Source organism: Lepidothrix coronata, unplaced genomic scaffold (genome assembly GCF_001604755.1).
Source record: "Lepidothrix coronata isolate B3197 unplaced genomic scaffold, Lepidothrix_coronata-1.0 Scaffold141, whole genome shotgun sequence".
NCBI lineage: Eukaryota > Metazoa > Chordata > Aves > Passeriformes > Pipridae > Lepidothrix > Lepidothrix coronata.
The window spans coordinates 2,444,510-2,471,614 of record NW_016690321.1 but is presented as its reverse complement, the minus strand read 5'-3'; the positions used below and the strand labels follow the sequence as shown (position 1 = coordinate 2,471,614).

The 27,105-nt window shown below is 45.1% G+C and overlaps 1 protein-coding gene across 2 annotated transcripts in view; it reads left to right on the top strand.

Moving 5' to 3' along the window:
• Positions 1–27,105, top strand: part of CACNA1I (calcium voltage-gated channel subunit alpha1 I) — a 74,165-nt gene that overhangs the window by 20,046 nt on the left and 27,014 nt on the right. For both annotated transcript variants that reach the window (XM_017827711.1, XM_017827710.1), the window contains exons 5-19: positions 5,076–5,382; positions 6,767–7,167; positions 14,362–14,513; positions 15,108–15,293; positions 15,980–16,097; positions 16,573–16,728; positions 17,176–17,266; positions 19,172–19,374; positions 20,622–21,038; positions 21,958–22,058; positions 23,067–23,190; positions 24,035–24,103; positions 25,028–25,212; positions 25,540–25,666; positions 26,764–26,889. In XM_017827711.1, coding sequence (XP_017683200.1) covers positions 5,076–5,382; positions 6,767–7,167; positions 14,362–14,513; positions 15,108–15,293; positions 15,980–16,097; positions 16,573–16,728; positions 17,176–17,266; positions 19,172–19,374; positions 20,622–21,038; positions 21,958–22,058; positions 23,067–23,190; positions 24,035–24,103; positions 25,028–25,212; positions 25,540–25,666; positions 26,764–26,889 — 2,763 coding nt within the window. The remainder of the gene's footprint in view (positions 1–5,075; positions 5,383–6,766; positions 7,168–14,361; positions 14,514–15,107; positions 15,294–15,979; positions 16,098–16,572; positions 16,729–17,175; positions 17,267–19,171; positions 19,375–20,621; positions 21,039–21,957; positions 22,059–23,066; positions 23,191–24,034; positions 24,104–25,027; positions 25,213–25,539; positions 25,667–26,763; positions 26,890–27,105) is intronic.

The window sequence follows — 27,105 nt, the reverse complement described above, 5'->3', positions numbered from 1 at the left end:
GTTTTTATGAAGACTCTTGGACTTTTCTCGTAGGGGGACCAAAGTGAAGAATAGAAGGGAAAGACGTAGGATGAATTATGGGAAGTGTAAAATCTGTACAGGAAGTGTAAAATCTGTACAGGAAGTGTAAAATCTGTACAGGATAGATGCAATGTAGTTCTGGGTCACTGACCTAGGTCAGTAAGGACCTCAGTGTGTATCTCCAAGGCCTGTATGCATTTGGATGGGATGACAAATGGATCTGGCTAAGACTCTGATCTTCACCTAATACTTGTCCTGGGGGGCTGTGCTCTCCTAGAAATAGGATCTCTAGAAGCAGTCATCCAGTAACATTAACAGACTCACCTAGCATCTAGTTTAAATTCAAGTTGACATGTTGTGACTTAAGAGAAAGCAAACTTTAATCCAGTTTCTGTGAGAAATTCTGCAGCGTGTGCATATGGAAAGTGGCACAAAAACCAATCCCATTCAGTTCAGAGAACTTAAGAAAAACGTATTATATCCTTGATTTCACCCTGCCTTATCACCTTCTACCATCACAAGGGAAAGACAAGGAGAGAAAAACAGAAGGATGACCTACTCTATGTGGGCTCTGTCCCTGTGTCTCTGAGCCCTGACAGCAGAGGTCAAATACATCTTAAGGAATGTTGCTTTTACTTTGAGCCTGGAGAGTCCCAAAGAGATAGTGCTGAGATGTGATTACACAGGATGAGGTAGCGAGGGGTGGAGTTCCCATGTGCTCTGTTCTCAAAGGCAAACTGAACATCCACTGCTTTTTGTGAGTTCAGAAAATAATTATTTCCCATGAAGTTTGTTCATATGTCCCACAATGCAATAGATGCTTAGTACCAACTTGCATTTTCACCTTGAGCAGCATGGTGAGGATACCCAGATTTGTAGAATATGTAGTTCAAGACAGAATTTATTCCTTATCCCAGAGCCACAGTTTCTCTCAGAGCCAGGAAGGACTGTGCAGGGTGAGCATTTAGCTGCTGGAGTGGGCATGCCCAGTCTGTTGTAGGCCAGTTCCAAAAACTGCCCGTCACCTCCCATTTTAAACCACATAAATTCTGTCAGTATATTTTTGGTTTCTAAGCATCTTTCTAGCTCTGGCTCACCTCATGTGGTTTCACAGTGATTCAAACTTTTTCTCTGAATTTCCAGGCACTGAAAACCCTCAATTAAACACTCCACCTGAGATTTTACTGCAGAGTGTCATTGACATTTCTAGACACTCCCTCCTCATTTGCAGAAGCCACATAGGTTTATTTCCATCAAACACAGGAGAATATGAATCTCAAGTTACTTTGTGGACTGCTCAGAACAGAGAAGCCATATGTTAGGTGGGATATTTCCTTTACCTTTGATGGAGTTACACCAAGAAAGTATTTAGCCTTTCTGTTACCTTCTTGGCATGTGTGATGCATCTTTTGTAGCACATAGCTACACAACAGTGCAAACTTGCTATCCCTTGGTTGCATTTTCTGTCTGAGTCTTCTTATAGAAATGACACTCCCTCTTTAAGTCTCACGAAGGACAGTCCTTCCAGCCTTTATCCTTCCCTCCTTCTCCATGGTTGAAAGGCTCGGGTTTCTAAGCAGGAGTGCTCTGACAGTCATACTTTAAGCCCTGACTCTTTGCTTTTCCACATACATTCTAGCCTTGGCTCAGACTTGTTTTTCTGGGCCTGGATCTCTGCAGCTTCTCTTTAGAGCTGTGCTTTCAGCCACGACTTCTTCCCTCATAATGATATTTTCAAACACCTACATAAGGGCATTACCTGCTACTGCTCATAGGCAGGAAGAAGGCTCCACCACCTGGATACATTTACAGCACAGTTAGAAATCCTGCACAGAGGTGCTTCTCCGAGGGGAATAGTGCTGGCTGACCCTGGCACTCAGAGTGGTCTTGTAGAATAACGTGATAAAAGAATTTTATATATTCAGCAGATTTTAAATAGCTCCCCACTTGACCAGAGATCAAGGAGGTGACATGAAGGACTGCTTTCTGCTCTTGGGCCAGTGTTTCATTTTGGTCTTCCTGCTTGAGGTCCAGCTGTCTCTTCTCCAGCTACTTGGCTACTGCTATGGCTCTTGGACTAGAGCAAGCTCTTCTGAACTCTCAGACTGGCATCTGCAGTGTAGCACTCAGAGGCCTCCTTGAAGTGCTCTGTGCTTACACAGGTGAGCTTCAGAAGACAAGCTGGATATCCAGGCATAAACAATAAAAATAATTGACTAGTAATTCAGCATCTGCAGCACTAGTCAGATTTTATTAGATATTACAGAGATAGGGATTGAACCTTGGGCTGAATGTGGCCAAGATCTGCTTAACCAAAGCAGAGCTCAGTCTCAGGACTGAATGGGACTCCTGTGTTGGGGCTCTGAATCTGCTTCTGTCAGATGCTTTGTCTGACTCCATGTCAGACACTTTGTGTCTCCCTGCTCAGCTAGCTGAGATGGATCACTCAATTAGGAGCCTTTTGGGACTCTTCCTGTCCTTCTCCTAGCTGGGAGGCATTGTCAAGCTCAGCAGAGACTGAGAGCTTATAGTTTTGCCTGTGGTTTTAAGGATTAACCAAGCTTTTTTGTTTTGCGTTTTATGTTCCTAGATAAAAGGATAAGGATTGAGGATTAGTTGCCATATCCAGTCCTCTCACTCCTCCCCTTTTTGGTCATCTGGTGGTAGATCAGAGCAAATAATGCCTGTGAGGACAGGGCTCGTTGATGTGAACCTGAACCCCACTCAAGATTCAACCCCAGGCTGACAGTGAGATCCTCATGAGGACATCTTCTTGCCTCATGTTGCCTCAGTTCTTCTGCTTCTAGCCTAGAATGAAGGTGTTCCAAGTCTTAATTGCTTGTTGTTTGTGGAGTTGTAGGAAGTTACAAAGTACAGGAAAGTGTCACAAGTAGTGTTTCAGCAATGCTCATGCAGGTGGTGTCCAGCTCCCAGTACTGCCTAACTCAGGGTAAGCAGAGGGAGATAACTGAAAGGGAAAGCCTGTGTGAGTGTCATGTGTTGCTGAGGAGAGTCCATCAGAGAATTTGGATTCGCAGTCATACTCTCATCAGTTAGAACACGCAAGACATCAGAGACTAGGGACAATCTTGGGTGAAAGTGAAAGAATCTGAATGAGGCATTTTTTTTAATTTTCAAGGCCACATTTAGAAGCTGAAGGGAAAATAGGCTGAAATATGGGGGAAAGGAGAGAGAAGAGGAGAGTTCAGTGATGAAGGGAAACCAAATTAGAACAGCTTTGAAGGGTGCTGAGAGGAGGAGGGGGGAAGAAAGCCTTTTATTTGGAGATAGTTTATTGTCCTTATGTTGAATCTGGTCAGAAAGAGCTTCATGTTTCAAAGGGTTACTGAGGTGCTACCAGGGACTCCTTTCCTATGAAATACCCACAGCCACTGTATTGAGCCTCTGGACAGAGCTGCTGGGCACCTGTGTGCAAGGGACTTCCAGGGGAGCAAGCTGGTGAGGGGGTGGCAAGGGCTATGAACTGAGGGGAAGGCTGCTTGGATAGGTAAAACAAGCTGGAGTACTTGCTGAAAAAAACACCTTTTCCATGCACGAGGGCTGGGATCAGGTTACCACCACCTTTGCTTGCTCTCTCCCATTTGCTGGAAAGGTTATAGGGGGGAGGACACGTGTGAAGATAAGGGCAGGACTGAATCCAGCTCTCTGTCTGGGCTGTTTGCTTGTAAAGGAGAGATAGTGAGGTGAGACTGAGTCCTGTGTGGGTTCATACAGGAGAAACATGATGCGAGGATGTTCCTTAGCAGGGATACTCACTGGTCCAGGGGAAGCAGAAATCTTGACCTCGTGCCTTGTCTCCTCCCAGAGACTGTCCTACAGAGTCTGTTTCAGAGCAGGGCAGATATGTGGTCTTTGTTCAGAGTTCAGACTCTGCATTTTATCAATGCCCTATCGACACTTACCACTCTATGGGGAGTAGACACCAATCAAGGCATTATAACTCTTGAAAATGATTTTGAATGTGTTACTAGCCCTTTTATGTATGAAATTCTCATCATATTGAAGTCCAGGTTTTATCCTAAATCTCTCTACCTATGGATAGATCTGCTAGTGGAGTTTCATTTCTAATTTTATAATATGTAACACAAAGTGAGATAATTTTACCCCCAGATTTCTCAGCATCAAGAAATCTTTGCTCCATTTCACAGGTAGAAAAACTGAGGCTTAAAGGGAGCATGCAAAGTTGTAAAATAACCTTGGTAGATGTTTTGGCTTCTGTATGGAACAAGGAGAACTTGGGCATTTTATTTGGTTTGTTCCTAAGAAATTGGGAAAGTTAGTTGTGTAGGTTTTTTGTGTTTGAAATGGAAAACCTACCTAGGCTGATGGACAAGTGAAATAAGAGCTAGTATAATAGGTCTTGTATCAGAAGAATAGGAAATGAGCTAGGAAGCATGGTTTTTTCAGACCATTCAGTGTTCTCAGAGTCATTAGTTTCTGTAAATTCCTCTTGGATTTCATGAGCTCATTCATTTCAGAAAAGTGCCATCTCCCTGTATGGTGAATTAAGGTGTAAATGTAGAAATTAATAATATGCTCCAAGTATACTGATGCATCCTTAAAATGATCTGAGAATACTGACATGTCCTCCAAGAGCTGAAGATCATAAATGGCAGTGCATGATTTTTCCAGTAGTAAATGAATAAGCAGAGGAGAAAGCAAAAAACTACTAAGCTGGTTCTCTACTTCCCACCATCTGTTTAATGCAAAGGAGAGGGAAAGAAAAAGTCCAGTTTTCATTAAACCCTTTGTATATAACTTCAAAGTGACTTGCTAAAGGTCCCAAAGCCTACCAAAAGAGCCAGAGTTTGGACCTGTATTTCTTGAATTTCAGTTCATAGCTCTAAGTTCTGCATGGAAATGGTGTCTAGTGAGATCTCAAAACCAAGGTCACACACTCCTGAAACCCCTTCTCCACATGCAGACTCGTTCCCATTCCTCTGGCTCCAGTTAATTTCTCCTCTTATATTCCTCCTCCCACATGTTCTTCCTCATGCTGACATTGACCATCCCTTCTTCTCCTTTGCTATTAGGTGGGCTCTTTCTTCATGATTAACCTGTGCCTGGTGGTCATCGCCACCCAGTTCTCGGAGACTAAGCAGCGGGAGCACCAGCTGATGCAGGAGCAGAGGGCCCGGTACCTCTCCTCCAGCACAGTTGCCAGCTACATGGAGCCGGGAGACTGCTACGAGGAGATCTTCCAATACGTCTGCCACATTGTGCGCAAAGCCAAGCGCCGCACCCTTGGGCTGTACAACAGCATCCAGAGCTGGCACCAGGGCAACGTGGAGCCGAGTGATGCCAAACTAGGCATGAACAGGAAAAAACAGAGGCATTACAGTAAGGATTGCACTGGTAAAGCTGGAAATGCCAATAGTGTAAATGTGAGAGTAACTGGGAGCATCTTCATGTGCCGGCTAGCCATAGGACCTGTGCCTACAAAGCACAGAATTAGAATTAACATCGGCCATTGAGCGTGGTACCATGGCCAGCACACCAGACCAGCAAGGTGGAGATGACCAGCCAAAAATGGCAATGAAACAGGGGCAACCAGCAGGGAATGTGGGTTATCCAGATCTGAAATCCAGAGACAACAAAGAGATAAAATTAAAGGCACCATCTGAGGCTTGTAAAGGGCTCCACGTCTGGTATAACTGGGTGATGATAGCGGTCTGGGAGAGAGAAGACTTAGGGGGATATGACAAAGTCAGACAAAGGATTGGAGTTGGTGACACAGCAGGTCCTCCAGAGCTATCCTCCCAAACTGAGTTGCTGTGGGACCTCAAGAGAGAGGCAAAGAGAGTAGAATTGCAGTAGGGTGTCAGGGGGGCAATGCTGAAGAAGTCTGTTTGATATGCAAGGGCAGCAGAGATAATTTCTTTTGACAGGAGGACATGCTGTTGTGCAAAATATCACATGAGATATCATTTAAATCGGATTCCTTGCCAGAAAAGTCACTGTGGAAGTGGTTTTACAAACTTAGTATTAACTGGCTGCTGACTCCCATTAACAAGCAAAAAGCAGATTTTCCTTCAGCTGGTCTTGCATACTCAGACTTTCATTTTCTTTACTTGCTGGGAGAAAAGTTTCTACAGGCTTTATGCATGGTGTTAATGAATTAATTGTTTCATTCCTCCAGTGTTCATTTGACCTTCTAGGTCCAAATGGAGGATCAACGAACACAAATTTAGTTTTCTTACTGAAGTCAGGAGTTCTGTTCTGATTCAGAATGCAGACTATCAGGAGGAAGTGTTCTTGTGCTACCTCTTCTGGCTTTTTGAGATGATTTGCTAATGTAGCTTCTCTAATTTAGAGAGTTCAACTCAGCCTGGATGTTCTTGGGCCCCACTTGTAGCAGTTCAGGACAAAATCTGCTCTTGTGATCACTTTTCCCCTCAGTTTTCACTTAACACAAGCTACTGAGCCTCAAGCTGCAATTTCTGCATTAGACAATTCTTTCTCTGATGGACATGAACCCCTATTGAGCCTAATCACTGGCAAGCTGAACAGTACTATGCCTTTTGGAGACACAGCTCATCAGTGTAGAGCCTCCAACAGCAATGACTTTTATTACTGACCTTGAGATGATGTGTCAATGTTTAATCATTCTTACAGCTAAAAAGCCCAGTTATCCTGTTTAAATACCCAAAATCCAAACACATGTCCAGTTTCAATGTCTTTTTTCAATGCCTTCTCCTTTAAGCATAACCATTTCTCTTTCCAGGGCTTTGCCAGCAGCACAACTCTCTTGGCTGCCCTCCTCCGGGCTTGGTCCAGCCTGTTGCTGTGACAGCAACCTCAGATCTCACCAACTGCCCACGATGCCATAGCGAGGAGCACGAAGCATCCAGGAGGCTCTCTGTCCTGGATAGTACTTATTCAGACCAGGAGGATGGAGGAGCCAATGAAGGGGAAGGAGAGGGCAGCAGAGAGGACCAGGGTGCCTCGGCACTGGAGAAAGAGGAGGAGGTGGAAGAAGGAGGGCGGCTGAAGCTCTGCAGTGACATGTGGCGAGAAGTGAGGGTCAAGCTCCGAGTGATTGTGGACAGCAAGTATTTCAACCGTGGGATCATGATTGCAATCCTAGTGAACACTATCAGCATGGGGATCGAGCACCATGAACAGGTAAGGCACCTCAGGGCACAAAGTGGGAAACATGGACTGGTGAGTCCTGCTGGGGGTTATGGCCTCGCTAAGCAGCTGATGCAACTCGGTGGAGGCAGAGATTGAGCAATTTGGACCCCAGACTGCAGCACAGATGGTCCCAGCGTGGCTTTGGAGAAAGCCTCAGAATCTTGTAGGGTCTCTTATTTCCTTATTCCTGCACTTAATCACTTTCACTGTCTCCATGTATTTTCCTCTCACCTCTTTTCGACCCCTCTCTTTTCCTCCTCCCTGCTCACTCATCCCTCTGTTTTTCTTTTTTTTGCCCTATCTTCTCTTTCCATCTGCTTGTCTCTCCTTCACCCTCATCTCTTCAATCTTCCCCATTTCTCTCACTCATTTCTCTCTTCATGAGCTTACTGAATCCTTAGTCTATTTGGTTAATTTAATGTGCCCTCTGGGGATGTCACAGACACTTCACCAGCATCTCAATTCAAATCCATTAGCTTGCTAGCCTTCCCAACTTAATTAAGAGGTGCCTGAGCACATTCTGTCTATACAAGAAAGCTAGGAAAGGCACCACCTCCCATCTCCAGTTATGCTGGGGGCACAGTCAGCTTGAGCCTTTCTTCTGCCCTGTGAGTAAGAAGTAATAGGTAGGTCAGACACAAACAGCAGGTGTGGGCACAGGTTTGACTTTCATGACAATAGTTTGTAGGCAGCTCTGAATCAGTCATGCACTTTATCCTAATGACAGACTTGTGAAATGGAGAAGAATTGTGTGCCCTTATTTTATAACTGGGAAACAGAAACTGTGTCTACTTTGTGATGTGCAGAGCCAACTTCAGAGGGCATCAAGTGTGTCCATGACCTTGGATCTGCATTGCTGTTGGGTAGCTCTGCTGCACTTTCCATTAAAAGAGTCCATGCTGTACATCCATGTCTTAGATGTATGCTTCTAGTCTGAATGTGAGCATGGTTTGCTCCATGTGTTTGCCCAAAACACAAAAATAGGAGATTGCTGCGCTACTGAGATGCTGACTGTATTGAAGCTTTGGAGCCAAGGTGAAGTCTAGTCCCAAACACAGTCTTAGGCAGCAGAGACAGGCAGTGTGCCTGGTTCAAGCAAGGCACCCAGATTTGTCCTGTGCTGTATCAGGATGGAGATATCTTGTGACTCACTGTCTCCTAAATTCCCTGTTTGAGGCAACACGGTGTGTGAGCTGGTATTAGAAGCCTCAGATGTCTGGATCCCACCCACATGCCAAGCTTTAGACCATTTTTCAAAGCCCAGCTAGTTTCTGATACAAGGGTGGGAAACCTTAATTTGATCCCAGAATGCAAAATTGCACTGGATGCTTCAGTACCAGAAAAATACTGGCGGAAGCTCAAAAGAGAGGAGAATGAAGAAGAGGCTGGAGGGGTTAACTCATGGAAATAGATAAAAAGGAATGATGTGTTTATCACACAGCAGAGAGATGAGTATGGACTGGAGCCTGGGACAACTTGAAAACTGCCCATTGGTGTTTTAAAGATGTGAGCACCAAGCAGGGAGAGCCATTGTTCATTCTGATTTATTGGAGACAGCGTGAATTAACAGTTTAACAGAAGAATATTTGAGCTGGAGGTAGAGAATTCACTCTCATGTTTTGGCTATTGTATGTGCAGATTTAAGGCTTTCTAGGATGCCTCTGCTGTGTTTGTACAGCCTGCAGCAGTGGGATCTGCCTCTACAGCCTTGGGGTTTCTAGTAGCAGGTTCTTGATGACACATCCCTAAAATTATGCTATCACTTTTTATCCATAAGTAGCTAGGAAAAGCTTGTGACCCTGCATGCTGTTTCTACTAGAAGAGATGTCAGTCAAATTGATCATAACTGAAAAATGTGGTGCAGCCTGTTTATTTAAAACACATGTACTGAATTCTGTTTCCCTGGCACAAGAATATTCAGGCCATACTCGGGTCCTTTTCAGTCAGCAGTTAACTCAGAAGCACACAGACAGTTGTCCTTTTCTTTGCTCTCTTTCAATTCTTCTCAAACCATTCTATCAGTACATCTCAGGTTGGTACTTCATTGCCTCCTTTTCTTTTCTTCCCTTCTCTTTTTCCTGTTGTTTTTCCTCCCAGAAACACAAATTTTCACAGTAGGAAATCTGGAAAAGCCCCTCTGCCTACCAAGATCTGTGATTTGCCAGGTGACACCACCCTATTACTGAAAAAACTTCTGTTGCTTCGGCTACTTCATCATATGAATGTCTTCTGGCCCAGAGCTAAGGTGTATAGAGACCTCTTGAGCTTTTATTTTCTGGTGCATGGGAGATCACAACGCCAGCCACTCTCTGAGGTCATTTCTGGCTGGGAGGATGTGTGAAGGTGTCACAGGTTTGAGCAGACCTGGGAGCAGCTCATGGTGTGTGCATCAGCTCCTTGATGCTCCACTTTTTCATGGACTATTCACAGGCGAGCTCACCAAAGCACGCACAACTGTTAGGTCAAGGGGTGAGAAGAACTGCAGGAGTGAGGCACAGGGTTCAGGCTCAGAAACACAGGAATCCAGGGGACAGAGCCCATGTGTGAGTCTCACCTTCAATTCCCAAGTCTTCACCAACAGACAGAAAAACATTAATTAAAACTATGTTTGTTACAATCCAGGGATTTAATACTCACAATGTTTTTCTTCGAGGAGACTTAACAACTCAAACAACTTTACTTGGATTCAGATAACCCTGGAATTTGGCTTCATTTATCTTATTCATCCATTCCTTTGTCCTGTCCTGATTGTGTGGCCAAGGCAGCTTCCCACGTCCTTATATATTTCTTGTGAGGAAAATCAACTAATTTTGGGAGAAACTGCATTGCTGTGAGTCATTTTTAATCCATGAGCTTATCACAAGTTATCACTTGTAAATAGATAAGTTTATACAAATCCTCAGTGTGCAATATACCATGTAATATTCTCAGTATTAGGCCTTCAGATATTGCTGAGACATTGCCTAAGCCAAAACCCATCATTTCAAGCTTTGTCCTGCTTGAAATAGTTTTTGCAGTTCTTCAGATCTGCTTCTATTTGGAAGTGTCTATTTTTAAAATCCAGTGTAGAAAATATTAGATTCTTGTGGCTGTCCAGAAGGATCCTTTTAAGAGGCTTACTTTTTTTAAATATTCACAGTAGATCTGGTGCTGCCCACTTTTCTCCCTTATTCAGCATGAAGATGAAAGGCTGGTCCCAGCTGAATGTCCCAGGTTGCCTTTCACATCATGTATTTTTTGAATGGTCTGTTGGACTCAAACCTCTTTGCCATTAGCAGCCATTTTAGACAATTGCTGAGTAACTTGGTTTATCTTCTCCAGTATCTACTTACAGTTTTCCTTCATGCATCAGATCAATACTTTATGAGGTCTGTCTGTGTGGATCATAAGATGATCCCTTGTTTCCTAACTAGACCCGCGCTGTGGATCAGTATCTTCATATCCTTTAGCTTGTGTGATTTCCCTTTATACCAGCATTTATTGCATTCACTAGTTCATATTTTACAGGTATTGCTTCTCTTTTTACTATTTGCTGCTTGTCAGAAACATTCAGCAAATGTCCAAGCCAGCTCATCGTACTGACATTTAGTAAATGATAGAACGGTCTCCCTGGGGTAGTAGATGAAACCACATTACTTCAGTCTTGTAAAAGTAGGGTATAACAAGCCATCATGAAATCCTGCATTGGTTGTGGGATGGTGTTTAAACTATATAAAAGCTACTTGGTGTGTTTCATGGCTGATTTCTATGGCTCTTCTAATTATTGTCAAGTGACTTTGAAATTGTGAGTAAAAATAGGCTGGAGAGACTCCTTTATGGAATATTTCTTTCTTATGTCCTCAGAGGCAGTGCTGTGCAGGTGCAGTTTGGTAGGGTTGGTCTGCATAGATCACATCAATTACTATTCAGTTTCTAGACAGATGCAAATTTACTCCTGGTTAGGAGAAACTTTTCCTGCAGGGGCTTCCTGGTGATCTGCATCTTCTTAACCTTTCCTGTGGTGCAGGACTTTCTGGCTATTGTCAGATAATGTGCTAATTACATTTTCAGTATAATCTGACAAAAGAACTCCAAAGTTAGTAAGAAACTGAAAAGGAGGAAAAAGCTGAGCTACTGCCCTCTATTGCCCCAGTTCTAGTTTCTGATCACTGGACAAGTATTCTGAAGTAAATCTGAATCATATATTTCACTCTCAGTATTTGATCTACATTGTTAGAGATGAAAGACTTCATGCTCTGAAGATGTGAATTAGGTAGTTTCATGGATTGGGAAAGAGATCTGTACACAGAGTTAGCGAATCATTCTGGTTCAAAAACTGGCTCTGGGCATGCTTTGCCTCTGGGGTCTCTCTCCCCTTCAAGCCACTCTCCTTATCTCAATACTCAGCTCAATACACACTCTAAGTGTGATGGGTAAATCAATCTATACTGCCTTGGCAATACGAACAGACTGCTTGTGGGGAGATTTCAGTGTTCTTTGGTTTTTCTTGGACTAAAATAGCCTTGAGTTCAGGCCTCTCCTTGTGGATGCTTCAATTTAGAGTTTCTAGGTAAACCTGGGAGGACGAAGGTTTGCCAAGGGTTTTGATGACGAATGCCTGAGTGTTGTGTGTGGGAGCTTGGGGAGCCCTCACAACTGTGAGGTGACACATCCACTGTGTTGGAGATACTGTATGTCAGTAGGAAGAAAAGGAGAGAACCACTTTTTCTCTGTTCATTTGTCTCTTCATCAAGTTTGCACTTCCCTGGCCAGAGAAGGGTCCCCTGGACCAGCAGTATTCCAGCCACCCACCTCATCCATTGTCTCTCACGGCCACACTGACCCAGGAACAAGGGCATCTCCACACAGGAGACAACCCCTGGTGGTTCCCACCCTGCAGCCCTGGCCCCCAGCTGATGGCTCTTTACACTCTGTCAAATTACTAGTATCTCCAGAAACTACTGCAATGCTGGATCTGCCCTTAGACAGTGAGAGTGCTTCTCCCTCTGGCTCCTCTCTCTTTATCTCCTCTTTTTTTCCTGAGTTCATTTGTTTTGTGTTGCTCTTCCTTCCCCAGCCTTTACTTCTTTCCTACTCCATTTAAAACATATCTTTTCTTCTCTACTTATTGTGGATACCAGTGAGTTTATTTTTTTTAGCTTTGTTTTCTCATTTCTCTTTTGCTGATTTTCTCTCTGTCCATCTCTTCTTTCTTTCTCTGCCCAGTTTTTCCTGCCCCTTTCTCTAGGAAAGATGCTTTTCTGAGGCTGATTGATGGCCCATTAGAAACAGATTGCAGGTGAGGCTGGACTATAGAAACAGACCTTAAGGAGGGAAGGAGAGACTGAGGAACAGGTGACCTTTTCCACAGGCAAAGGCAAGCATGGCTTTTCAAACAGCAGTTACTCACTACAAAGCACAAGAGAGAATGTATGGAAGGCAAAGACGAGGATAATCCACCATCATAATGTGGCTCTGGGCATGCTTTGCCTCTGGGATCTCTCTCCCCTTCAAGCCACCCTCCTCGCCCCAATATTCAGCTCCCACAGTTTTGTTCAAGTGATGCTCCAAGTGTGATGGGTAAATCAACGATCATAACGTGTTGCTTTTTTACATTGCTCATTTTCACTAACATAATCATTTGTTTCAGACTGAAATTGGCATCTCTGTTTAGCATATAGACCTCATGTTCTCGGCAAGTGTCATTTACTGCCTGAGTCTCCCTGAAGTAATCTTCATCTCTCCCTTCCCACGTACCCTTGCTTGTTCTTTCTCTCTTCACTTTTATCTCCCCTCCTTTCCCTGTAATTTTTAGGATGGTTTTGTTATTTAGATGTAATTATGGATGGAAATTGAGCCATCTCCCCTTTTTTCATTTTAAAGAGATGGACTAAGAAGCTGCAACGAGGAGTGCAAGAAATTAGCAAAGGGCACGGGAAGCTATAAACGTGAGGAGCAGATTCCAGTTCATTCGCACACCTGGGAGGATCTGGGCCCATGGGACCCTCAGAGCAGGGGTTAAAGCAGCCCCCAGCTTCAGGCAGAGGGTCAGAACCAGAACTGACTGCCCTAGGAGTCTCATGCAGTCTGAAGGCTATGGGTTGTCTAGACTGGCCCCAAGATGCAACCCGTTACCCTGGGAGGAATTTTTTTCTCACTCTGGCAATATTTTGTACCTTGCCATTGCTGTGGTAGTCTTCCTGGGCTATGTATGTGTGTACCTGAGTATGTGCAAACATGGGCAGGCTTGCATGTCTTACCCCTCATGCATCTGATCTTGTGTGAGACCTCAGCCCTTGCTGTTTTGTCTGGTGCAGTCCTAGTCCCTGGGTGAGAGGTGCTTTGAGCCCATAAATCCATCCCAAAATCAGTGCAGGAGATGCCTCCATTTCACAGGGGATGGCAGGTTGCTGGCATCCCTCGTCAATGATATCAGCACAACCTCTGTGTCCCTCGTTTCATCATTCCTGAGGAAATGGTCCAGACCCTTTCCTGACCTTGTCAGAGAAGTTTCCAAGGCTGCACACACACTGAAGAAAAGGTCATTAATTCGGAAAACAAAAGGAAGAGTAATTTAATTTGTTCAGACTAATTCCACTGATGGAATCATTAAAACACTTTCTCTCATACACACAAACACACCCGTCTCTGCTGGGGAAGACATGGAGTGAAAGTTGTATCAGAGATGTAACAGAAAAAAAGATTTGGAGGAAGATGGGGAACTGTTTTCCTGTCATTCAAATATTTTCAGAATTTCTGCAAAAAAAAGTGTCAGCTCCCTGTGGAAACCTGAGAGTACAAAATTCTTGAAGGAAAAGGTTGATGGCAAATGAGCCACTTTTGCCCTGTTTCAAAAAATACTCAAGTCCTTTGCACAAAATAAATCAGCTTTAGCTGAGGTAATGGGATATGAAGGGGAATGTGGGAGACACTTGGTCAACCTTGTCTGTGTGAATGGCTGTGAGGCTCCTGACCACCTCTAGTAAAAAAATTTGTTAGGGACATAATCCATGATGAAGGTAGCAGAAGTTGAAAGGAATTGGAGTGCAAGTGGCTCTATTCAGCTCCACTTTAATCTCGGCAGTGGAAGCTTTGCAGCTCCCAACAAACCCTATACTCTGGGAAAGGTGGCATTTTATTTCCTATAATTTCCTATAATTTCAGGGCTGTTTCAGTTCTGACTCTTTGAATTTGCATTCTCTCCAGCCAGAGGAATTGACCAACATCTTGGAGATCAGCAATGTGGTCTTTACAAGCATGTTTGCTCTGGAGATGATCCTGAAACTTGCTGCTTTTGGTCTCTTTGATTACCTTCGCAACCCCTACAACATCTTCGACAGTATCATCGTCATCATCAGGTGACCAGGGCCTTGGGGATCAACTGAAATAGATATAGAAAAGCATACCACAGAGCTTGGGCACTTTTGAAAAAAGATTTAGCAGCTATTCTAGGAGGATCTGAGCTGAACACAAGACCAAGGATTGGGAGACCAAGCTGTCTTTTTCCAACACTCTGTGTTGGTGCAACACAAGCTACAGAGCATTTCTGTCCGTCGGTTCTCTCCTCTGTAGAATGGAGGCAATTGCAACTGCCTTGTTAAGTCCACAACAAATATTTTTGTGAAATATTTTTAAAATGCACAAATTGAGGAAGCTACAAAGGTTTAATATATGATAGAAGAACTTGTCTTGCTGGAATTTAATGCTGAAATCCTTCCCTCATTCCTGCAAAATGCAGTGCCGCATTCATGTTCCTAAGGCATAAATGCAGTTTTCTACACATAAGTATAAACCTATACTATATATTACTATCTTTCTCAGACAGCTTTTCTCTCTCACCTCCTGATGCTGCCAGTGCAGATATGAAAACAGCACTGTTACTCCTCCCTCTTTTCTGTTTGTTCACTTGTCTTTCATTTTGTCCCTCATGCTCCCTGTGCCTCTCTGGACAGCATTTGGGAGATCATCGGCCAGTCAGACGGAGGCCTCTCTGTGCTGAGGACTTTCCGACTCCTTCGGGTCCTGAAGCTGGTGCGTTTCATGCCTGCGCTGCGCCGCCAGCTTGTGGTGCTGATGAAGACTATGGACAACGTAGCCACGTTCTGCATGCTCCTCATGCTCTTCATCTTTATATTCAGGTGAGGAGGCAGTTAGTTGGTTCACAGTGTTTTGGAGTGGCACTGCATGGCTCATGGGGACAGAGCTTCAGAGCATGATTGTGTAACTCTTCTTGCCCATTGCTCTATAGGCTAAGGCAGCACTGACAACCATTTGTTTGTAAGGGCTGAACTCACTCCCGCACTAAATTGGGTTCAGTTGCTGAAGATTTTGGCCTGGATGGGCTGTCAAAATAGTGTCACCAAATGTGGATGTTGAGCATAATGTCCCATCACGGGATAGGTCAAGTCTCTTGCTAATCAACACTGGCTACAGGGAACAGTTCAGTCTGGAGGCTGACTACCAGAAGGGCAGCAGGAAGCAACCAAGAAAGTTTGTCTGTGCATCCAATGCACTGATAATAAGATGAAGAAATATGACAGCAAACAAGAACAACAGAGAGAACAGATGTGAATGACAGGTTGGGGGTAATATGTGAGCTCTGAGTGAGTACAGATGGAAACCAAATTTTTTTGTGAACTACAGGGGTGCAACATGCAGTTCCTTCTTCACAAGTAGGTCCTAGTAGTCTGACTGTGTTGTCATACTCCTTGCTGCTGTGTTGTAACATTAGATTTTCAGGAGGAAAAAGAGAATTACTCTGATGAGCTCATTGTGGTACCAGAGATATTTATATTTGACACCATCTCCACTTCTTGTCCCAAAGCATCCTAGGAATGCACATCTTTGGTTGCAAGTTCAGCCTCAGGACAGACACAGGAGATACAGTTCCTGACCGAAAGAATTTTGACTCCCTACTTTGGGCCATCGTCACTGTCTTCCAGGTGAGCCCACTTTGCTCTCTATGGGTGGACCAGGGCAAAGTGAAGAGGATCAAGAGATGCTTTTTCCTCATTGCAGAGCACTGCAGTCACTCCTGACAGCACAAAAGGCTGCATAAAACACTCTGTCATGTGATATTTGGAGGAAGAACAATTGCATATTGGAACCAAACAACTGGTATATATCTCTAACAGGGGAGCTCCTTCCTTCCCTGGGGACAGTCTGCAAAGGTCACTCCTGTTGTGGCAACTCCCAAGTTTAACACTATCATCTCACTACTGCCCTAATTGTTGCTCGTTTCCTCTTGCTCAGCTAATGTTTTTGGCGCAGAACCACAGCTGGATGATGACAGTGGGTGTGTGGTTATGGGAAAGTTAAGAGGCCTGATGTGCTCCTGATGTGTGTTCACTGTCCTTTTCTGGGAACCCCCATTGTGTTCTTCCTTCACGTTTATCTGACTTTAGCTTCTGATTGCAGATCCTAACCCAGGAGGACTGGAATGTCGTACTCTATAATGGCATGGCCTCCACCTCACCATGGGCTTCCCTCTACTTTGTGGCTCTCATGACATTTGGCAATTATGTACTTTTCAATCTGCTGGTGGCCATTCTCGTGGAGGGGTTCCAGGCTGAGGTAAGTTGCCACCAAGGCCTCCTCAGGAGGAGGAATAGAGGTGCTAAAAAGGTAAACTTTGGGACACTTTAAGGATACTGGACTGGATGACTTCCAAAGTATCACACCTCTGTCATTTCACTCCTGAAGTTAGGGTGCTCTTTAATTGGAAAAAAAAAAAAAAAAGGCAGTGTTAACCCTTATAAGGAAAGAGACAAGCTCTCTGAAAGGGAATTCACAATTTTCATCCTGTGTACCGCAACAGCCCCTGCCCTAGGGCGAGTTCTTTACCCCTCCAAAAGCAAGAACCCAGTACATCAGCCATCCCAAATCACACAAGATTCTTTCCAGTGATCACACTGGATGCCTGACTGCCAAGGACAATTTTGCAGTTGTTCCAGCAATGAAAGACAAGAACAAATGGTCTTTTCTGTTTGAGTTCCCAAATTCTAAATTTGTGTGTTACAGGGTGATGCCAACCGGTCATACTCAGATGAAGATCAGAGTTCATCAAATGTGGAGGAGTTTGATCAGTTTCAAGAGGTCCAGGAAGGCCCAGGTACGACAGCTCAAACAATTTGCTTATGTCCTGTTGCTGTTTGGTGAGAAATCTAAAAACAGATTCTGCAGAAAATTCACTCTCATCTCCAAGAACTTGCCAGTTGTCATTTTGCATTTTATGGTAGTTTGTGTTGCTGTCTGTGGAAAAACTAGAGACATGTTTGCATCCTGAGGAATGTGGTAGCTAAGTGGAGCAGTTCTTGAATGACCTCCAGAACAGCAACTGGAAGTCAGAAGTGAGACTGTCTCTGCTTAGCTTCAGGGGCATTATTTCAGGAACAGTGTGTCCAAATATGGGACCCACATTTGTAGAAGGGATACCTAGACATTAAAAAGAACTCAGGTGAGTCTGGAAGTCTTGCTTCAGCGAGAGAGTAATGAAGTTTAGAGAAACTAGAGAAGTGACTTGATCACTCGCTCTGTAATTGTAGACCATAAGGAGAGATTTCTGATGGTAGATAGCTCTTTAATTGAGCAGAAAAAAGCATAATGAGATTGTAAAGGTTTGAAGCTTAAGCTAGACAAATTCAGGCTGAAAAAAAGCTGCATATTTTCAAGGAAAGATAATTAACAGTTGGAACAGTCTGCCTACAAACTGCCTAGTAACGTCTTCTTCCCTCAAAGTCTTTCCTCAGACTGCAAGTCTTTCTACAAGAGGTATTATACTTCAGACAGGACTTAGTGGCAGGGAGCAGCTTACTCTGCAATGGATGGTGAGCCAGGAGCTGAAGGGGACAGAGAACTAGGCAGAAGGTCAGGGACCACACCAGCAATACTTGCACGAGGTGAGCAGAGCAGGTCCTCTGACACTAGCAAGGGTCAGCCAATGGTTCACCGATTTCCAGGCAAGTCCACAGTGGTGAGGCAGGTCTGAGGTCAAGCCAAGAAGTCCAGTCAGTAAGGCAAGATCAGGATCAGAAAGGTGCAAGAGCAGGCACAAAGCATACTCACAGCATAACCCAGACATGCGCCACAGGCACGTCTGAGCTTTAAATGCAGCTCCCACAACAGGGAGCAGTGGCTGCAGTATTGACTTGTCCCAGCTTTTTCCTGCAACTTAGCTCTTTTCAAGGCAACCCAGTCCTAAGTTACATGGCTGCACCACATTAGAGCTTGTGTTGAATGTAGGCAGTAAAAACCCCTGAGATGGAGGAGGTTACAGAGGTGTTGGTACAGTCATGGCTGTGATGCAGTTATGCATAGGTGACCTTCATTATACAGTAGTCAAGCAAAAATTACTGTTCCAGTCCTTTCAGGCATTAAAATTCAAACCCTGTCCTCTCCATGCTGCTCAACAAACGCTGATGGTCATCCACAGCACCTAACATATTCCTCAAAAATGTCTTGGATCTTCAAGGTCAATGATCAGTCACTTGAAGAAGCACAATGTAGTAGGATAGACTGGGATGCAGTTTTTGTGTGCATTATGATTGCAGGAATTTTAATGTGACTCCAATACATGGATGGCTGTGGTTATCCCTACATCTTAGTCTCGGGCTCAGTGTTTCAGCCTAACTGCTTAAAGTAGCCAGCCTGACAGTTGGTGGTATTTGTTCAGACTTGAAGATGCTGTTACCTCATCTTGGCATGCAACACACCCTTGTCCTCTTGTTGCCAGGGTTCAACTTCTTGCTCTGTCTGTTAGCCTGAGGCTGCCCGACCACCACTCTGCTCCCAGGGAGAGCTGCGGTCAGTTTTGGAAACCGAGGATATTACTTCAAAGTCTTCCCAACTTGCACTGCTTTTGTCACAGCACTCTAAATCAGGGGAATTGATGTTGATTGATGCTAAAGAGCTAATATTCTGTTAGCTGCTGTTAACATGGTAAAACATCAAAGCAGTCACTGCATAGTGAGGAACCCACCTTCTTTTCTCATTCTTCTTTCTGCATCTTTCCACTCAGATCCCAAGCTCTGTGCAATTCCTGTAACACCTAATGGACACTTGGACCCATCCTTGCCCTCTTCCAACCCACCAGTGGCTGCTGGGGGCGTCACCAATTCTTCACACAACTCCCTGCAACTTGACCAGATCCTTGTTGCTGTTGGATCCCGGAAGAGTAGTGTGATGTCCCTGGGGAGAATGACCCATGACCAGCGGTCCTTGGTGAGTGACTGAGTATAAAAGTGTGTCATACCCTTCTTTTGAAGGCCAAGCACTATATTGTCTTTCTTTCATCATCTGGAGATTGCTGTGAAGATTTCACTGCTGCTGCAGGCTTCTAACACAAATGCATTTCCTGTCTTTAGAATCTAGATCAGTTCACATTACTTATCTAAATTTCCAGATTTTTGAAGTCTATTTCCAGGTTGCTTACTTATATTCCATTGAGTGTGGGATTCCATTCTCTCTCTCTGCGTCTCTCTCTCTCTCCCTCTCTCTCTCTCTCTCTCTAGGTATCTGTAGACATATATATCTATATTCCATTAAGTATGAGAAAGGGAGAACACCAAAAAGACAGTCTCCCTCTTAGAGAGAAACATATTTTGTCCCCTTCCCCTTTCTTTGTTTTGTTCGAGTGCAGGATGCAAAGTGATGCCTTGAGTGAGTTAAGAGCACAGAAACATCTAGGTAATGCCTAGTCCCATTACAGGTGGGTTTTCTGTGAACTTTGTAACAATGAAGAGAAAAATCTTGATTTGGAGCTCCCCATAGGAGATCCTGCTGCCCCATGGCACTTCCCCAAACACTGCAGGCTGTCTAACCAGTGCATCTCAGACCCGTCCACCTTGTCACATTAGCTTCTGGGCTTTCTACCCACTGATGTACACAGCTCTGGGGGGTGTATCAGTGCTTAAAGGGTTCATGCCCCTGTTATTTCTAAACAGGAAGAGCTAGCAGCCACGTACTACATGATGAGTTACCTATATGGTTGAACTAAACTGTAGCCAACAAGCCTGTTTCTCTCATTTCTTCCTTTTACTAAGACTGTACTCAAAAGACAGTGTGTCAGATTATCCATCACCCTGTACTTTGCGTTATCCTTTACCCCAGGGCAGCGTAAAAAGCTGCCAGTCAGATTTTTTGAGAGCTTTATTCTTGCTCTGTGATGGTGTAAGTAACAACATCAGGCACCTGGCCTTTGGCTTTATTACTTACCTTCCCCAAAAGTGCTTTGCACACAGATGGTGCTATAAAGTAATTACAGCCAAAACCATTGCTAATTCATTATCAATTTATTGTCAGATTTACAGAGATTGCTGCTAAATTCCCACCATGCAACTTGCTCAACATCTGATAAATGGTAACCTTCTGGTTTAGGGGCCCAGGGAGAAGTGTGCGATCTGAAATAGCATCACATGCTCTCTCCTTGTGCCTGGAGTCACTGTGTCTCCATCCCAACTCTCTTACAGTCCAGTTCCCGCAGCTCCCACTATGGTGCCTGGGGCCGCAGCGGAGCCTGGGGGAGCCGTCGCTCCAGCTGGAACAGCCTGGCCCGGGGACACAGCCTGAAACACAAACATCCCTCAGCCGAGCATGAGTCCCTCCTGCCTGGGGAAACTCACAGGGCAGCACATGGGGAGACGGATGGGACAGGAAGGGTATTTCATCACCGCCGGACACTCTCTCTGGATAATAAAGGCTCCTGTGACCTGCTGGAGTTGGCCTCGGTCCCATCCGGCCACAGAGTGACCCATAAGCTGGGAGCACTGCCTGGAGCCAGCGAGCATCAGGACTGTAATGGCAAAATGCCCAGTATTGTCAAGGAGATCTTCCCAAAGATGAACAATCGCAAGGAGCGGGGAGAGGATGATGAAGAGATAGATTATGTGCGTATTTGGTGGAGGGAACGTGGGATTACACCGCAATGTTGTGGGAAACACCAAATCCATCCTCAAGTTTCACTCTCCTTGTATGTAGATAGGAGAGCTTGCCAAGATGCTTTAGGAAAGCTGGAGGACAGCGCTGAGTGCAGATGGGACCTTTTTGTCACAGACGAGCTCAAAGCACATTGTGAGGCTGCCTGCAAGGCAGCTGTACAGGTGGATGGTAGGAGGAAGGCAGATGTGAGATGTGCACATGGTCATTTGGGAGCTGTTATTTCAGAGTTGTGCACCAGTGATTTTTACAGGATAGGAGAAGTCAGGCTGTGGGAGCAGTGGGAGCTTTGCATGGGGAACGTCAGCAGACCAGAGCAGGAAACACAGGCACCAGAGACAAGGCAAGTGAGTTTTGTGGTGCCAGTGTGGGAGACAGCAACGCCCAATCTGTGAGCAAATCAAAGGGTGGAAAAAGTGGAGGCAGGGTCAGTAGAAGTTTTGGACAGACGTATGTGCTGTATGAAATTCCAAGCCCAAGTGCCAACAGAAGGCCTTTTTGTCCTGGCTTCTCATTTAGCTGAGGTAGGGAGGTAATGTTGTCCTAATTTAACAAAGCCCTTCCAACAGCTCTGAGAAGGTGTCTTGGACAACATCCTGATCTAAAAGGGACATCAGCAGTTTTATTTGTTGTGATCTGGAGGAGAAACCAGATGCCAAGAAGTAAACAGGCCCTGGCAAAGCAGCTTCTACCTTCTTTTCCATGACTTGTTGCCTTTGAGTTGATTTCCTCATTCAGGGGCTTAAAGGCAGGTAGTGCATCTGGCAGACTGCAGGTAGTGATGTTTCTGGGTCAGATGTGAAAGGAAGAGTGTCTCTCAGGTAAATGGGAATGTAACCAGAGGCACTTGCTTCTTCTGCACCCCTACAGAGCCTGTGCTTTCGCATCCAGAAGATGATGGAAGTCTATAAGCCAGACTGGTGTGAGTTACGGGAAGACTGGTCCATATATCTCTTCTCTCCACAAAACAGGTTTGTGCAGTTTTTGCTATGAGAAGGTTGAAAAGATGGGGCAGATTCTCTTGCTGTGCTGGCCACATCCCCTGATGTTAGGTTGTGACTTTAAACTTACCAGCTGGGAAGTATTTTCTCCTCCACTGTCCCTTCTACAGCCAAACAACTTTTCCTAGATTCTGGAGATGAAAGAAAGGTTGAGCATTCTAAACAGCTATTATGATCTTCCCTCCCTTTGGAGCATCCCAATTTTATTTTGTGTAATCATAAATATTTATAACAAAGCAAGGCAGGGAATACTAATGTTAACCCAAAAAGGATAAAGAATGTATTATTAATGACTCCATTGTACTGATATTTCCTCCCCTGGTACCAGAACAGTCTCTCCATTTCATTTACAGGCCCAGTACCAATTTATCAGCAGTCATATCACACCTTTTAGGGTAAAGTTAGTATTCTTCTTGCCTAAAAAAAAGAAATTTGGGTTAAATTCTTCCTACTAAAGAGGTCTTCCCACCAGGAGAAAACGTCCATGTACCCCAGCCAAGAGTATTCTCAATGATGTGCATCACCCCTTGAAAAGAAAGGGCTTTCATTGTAGATCATAAGGGAGAGCTTTTTGCTCTGACACCTATGTTAATGTGCACAGTGTCTTTTGGAGTGGACAGAAGCGTGGTCCCCGTGACTGACAACCTACCTGCCACTCCTCAGCTTTCAGCATGTGGCCTCTTTGCCACGGGTAGGTACAAAGTGTAAGTTTGGGAGGAAAACTGAAACACAGCTTCTTCTTTACAAGGCAAGATAGGAGCACAGTCATAATCGTTAGGATACCCTTGCGCTGTTCCAGACTCCTTGTATGACTGTGGACCGTCCTGGGATATTGCCATATCAACAGACATCAGTATCAGTGATAGGAAAGCTGCTATGTCAGAGTCCAGTTTTGGCCAGAACTCTTAATTCTCTGTCCTCATAGCTCCTTGACTTGCTCTGCCTGAGGCACAGGTGCCTACTGGAATTCTCTTACAGGTTTCGCCTCCTCTGCCAAACCATCATTGCTCACAAGCTCTTTGACCATGTTGTGCTGGCCTTCATCTTCCTGAACTGCATCACGATTGCCCTGGAGAGACCGCAGATTGAGCACAGAAGCACGGTGAGCACAATTACCTGCCACCTTCTTTTTAGCATAACCTCTAAGAGTAGTTCTTAAGTGTTCCCAACACTGGTATGACCTCTGGAAGAACTTCATCATTAAACACCAGCTCCCACTCATTTATTCAATACCCAAGTATTAGTAATTAACATAGCATGTGCTTCCCCTGCAGGATCTTATAATGGGGCAACTCGCTTTATAATACAGAAATCCTGATTCCTTCTGTGTTGGAAAGTAAGAAAGTCCTTCAGGAATCTGCATAGAAGAGTTGAATGGCAAAAGGGACAAGGACTGGGAACTGAAAGATAGAAGCAGCTTCCATCCTGTACAAATGGCATGCCATCATTCATGTATGCTACTCTTGAGATATTTTGGAGATGGCTCAAGCTGGCAAGTGAAATTGCTTTTTCTGCTTGTCTGCCCTAGCTGACTCCCAGACTCCACTGCACTTGGATACAATCTGTGGTCAGTGGTCAGCAGCTCTTTGGGAAGTAGTCCCAGGTCAGCGCAGCAGGTCAGGACTGAGCAGCACTGGTAGAACAGGGCAGAGAGTGCCTTGAAACCAGATTTGCAGGATGCGTTGTAAATCCCATCCACTATGCTCTTCCAGAGATGCACAGGATCCTGTCCCAGTTGTGGCACAGGGCTGAGCCAAGGTGTATGAGCTGAAAGCTGCCTAACGCTGACCTCTGCCAAGGGCATCTCCCTTATTTCACCAACTTTCAGGTCCTTCACAGGATTGCAAAAGATATTATCAGAGAAGCCTGACAGAGTAACAAGAAGTCAAGATATATTTAAGGTCTTTATCTGTTTCTTTGTTTTGTTGTTTTGGTTTTTTTTCTAGGAGAGGATCTTTCTCACTGTGTCCAACTACATTTTCACAGCAATTTTTGTAGCTGAGATGACACTGAAGGTAAGTTACTGGAGTTGAGCAGCTCAGGGCCTTTTTCCCATGTCAAACATGGTTCATATTTACTCAGCACCCTTTTAAAATCTGTACCTCTTTTCAGTGTGCCAGGCCTTTCCTTTATCTTGGCAAAGGCAGATACTGCCTAGGGTTGAGTCCCATCTTGTCAGGTGCAGAGGGGATGTTTATCCTAGGCTTTAGATCCAACTGGATCTTAGTATCCATGAGGGGTAGCTGACCTTTAGGTATGGATTTTGTAATGATGTTAAATGTCCATTCCCTTTCTTCTGGAGCAAGAATGGGGAAATAACAACAATATTAATAACATGTTCTTAAATGAGATAATTATTCAGTAGATGTCTAAGTACTTTGCAACAATCAGGAAACCTTGTTATTCCCTTCTTGTGAATGGGGAAGAGCCCTAAAAGTGTGTGCCTGAAGTTAAACCCCTAAAATTTATACCTGAATTTTGGCCATTATTTCCAGGGTGTTAAACTCTCTCCATGGCCAGCAATTTCTGTAGCACCTGCTGTTTTTGAGAACTGCTGACAAAAAAAGCTACTCCCTTAGAGCCAAAGTATGGATTTAGGTGCCTGACTTTACCTCCCAGGTAATCTTTGAACAGGGACACTTGCCCCAGGTCTGTGGTATGGCAGGGAAAGGTTTCCTGCATGTTCCCTGTTACTCAGGGAAGTAGAAAAAAGATGAGAAGATGCCATGGCCCTGTTATTTCTGGAGTCATGTGCCACCACTTTCCCCAAAGACATTCTCCTTCACAGACATCCAGGTGAAAGGAAAATATATGAGATACACTTCAGTGTCATGAGGAATTGATAACTATTCCCCACCTTCCAACTTTCTCCATAGTTGCCCTCTACTGGGTAACGTGGAGGAGCCATTTCACCACCTCCCCTCTCCCCTCTCTTGCAGGTGGTCTCTCTAGGCCTGTATTTTGGGGACCAGGCTTATCTCCGCAGCAGTTGGAACATCTTGGATGGCTTCTTGGTCTTCGTTTCTCTCATTGACATTGTGGTCTCAGTGGCCTCTGCTGGTGGTGCCAAAATCCTGGGGGTGCTACGAGTTCTCCGGCTGCTGCGCACCTTACGTCCCCTCCGGTCAGAATCCCACCGAGCCCTGCTCAGCCCCCTCTACCCACTGGTTCTCCCCAGGAAGGGTGCCAGAGTCAGATCCAGCTGTGCCAGGCAAACTGTTGTCTTTGACATGGGGAGGTCCCCCTTAGCCATATGGGTCTGATGCTAGAGGTACCTCATCAGACAACAAACCCATGGGAGAGAAGAGGCTTTTTGGTTACAGGAGGGTCATCTCTACTGATGGGTCACTGCATAAGGAGAGCAGGGGCCTGCTGCTGCTGAAAATGCTTAGCTTAGGCCAAACATCCCTGCCCTGCCCCTCTATCATTCTTCCCCTTCCTTCCCTTCCAGAGTCATCAGTCGAGCCCCTGGCCTGAAGCTGGTGGTGGAGACACTCATTTCTTCCCTCAAGCCCATTGGAAACATTGTCCTCATCTGCTGTGCTTTCTTCATCATCTTTGGCATCCTGGGTGTGCAGGTAGGTTGTTACTGTCCATCAAACAGCCCTTGTACCTCCACCCCTTCTACCATGGGCACCTCTGTACCCCCAGGTCCTACAACAAACGTGGGGAACAAAGCAGAACAGGAGGGATGGGTAAGCCAGGAAATTTTCTGCACCAGCTTTCCCCCACAAGCTGTCTCCCACATAATGAACCTATAACCTTTGGCAAGGACAGACAGGTGCTCAGCAAGGGCAGACGTTGGATGTGAGAGAAAGAAGTAGACACACCTGGCAGGAGCTGGATCAGAGTTTGGGTCAGCATTATAGGGAGAGCCCAGGGCTGGCACAGCATAGGGCTCACTGGGCACATCCATGTCAGCTCGCAAAGGCAAGCAGTTCAGTACCTGCTTGCATGAACCCTGCCTCCAGTTAGCTCTGTTTCTCCCCCTCACTCTGAGCCCTAAATCCACCCACAACCTTCTTTTTAATTTTTTTATTTAATCCTCTTTATTTTTGGCTGTTGCATTGCAGAGGAGCAAGGGTGTGGGCGTTACTTCCATCTCAGGGAATGTGCTATACTTAGTCTGCTCTGATGCATCTGTACAAATGCACAATCCAGTACCTTCTATATGGGGAAAGGAGCCCTGGGCAGGAGAGCCACAGCAGTGCAGTGCAGTCTTGTCAAAAAAAAAAAAAAAAAAAAGGAGGTAAATGAGAAGAAGAGGATGGCTTTTTCTGGTTCTTTACCCTCAGATGAGATCTTTTCCCATCAGCACTCTCAGTAACTGGGAAGCAGGGAGAGAGATTACTCTAGGGGACTGATTAGAAGATACTTTTTCCCTTTGTACCCAAAAAGGCTTCCCTAAGGGCTGTCAGATGGTAAGGACTTACAGTCACTGCTGGCCTGGGGGGGTGAAGGAGGCTGAAAAGCCAGGTGTGAGTTTACAAGGGTGGTCCTGGCTCCTTAGCAATGTTGAGCCTGTGCTCTACATTGTGGTGGTGGTGTCCCTGTTATGCTCCACATGGCTTGCGGTCTTGCAGCCCACCCAGCATTTCAGGAGCTTTTGCACATCCCAGGGAGCATGGGGAACCCTGTGGGGAAAGGGGCTGATGGGGTCATTCCCCTCCTGCAGCTCTTCAAGGGCAAGTTCTACCACTGCCTGGGAGTCGACATCAGGAACATCACCAACCGGTCCGACTGCATGGCCGCCAACTACAAGTGGGTACACCACAAGTATAACTTCGACAACCTGGGACAGGTGAGTGTGTCACAGCCCCTGCCTCTGTCTCCTCCTATACGTATACTCCTCTCCAGGGCACAGATACACTGCCTGGAAAGCCTGATCCCTGGGCCAGAATGAGTGATTATTTGGCATGGGTATCCATGCAGAAGCTGTGTCACTAGTGGGTTGGTATCAGGATGATGTTTACAAGTTGTAGGGGAAAGAAAAGTTGTAGCAGCAGAGAGCTTGATT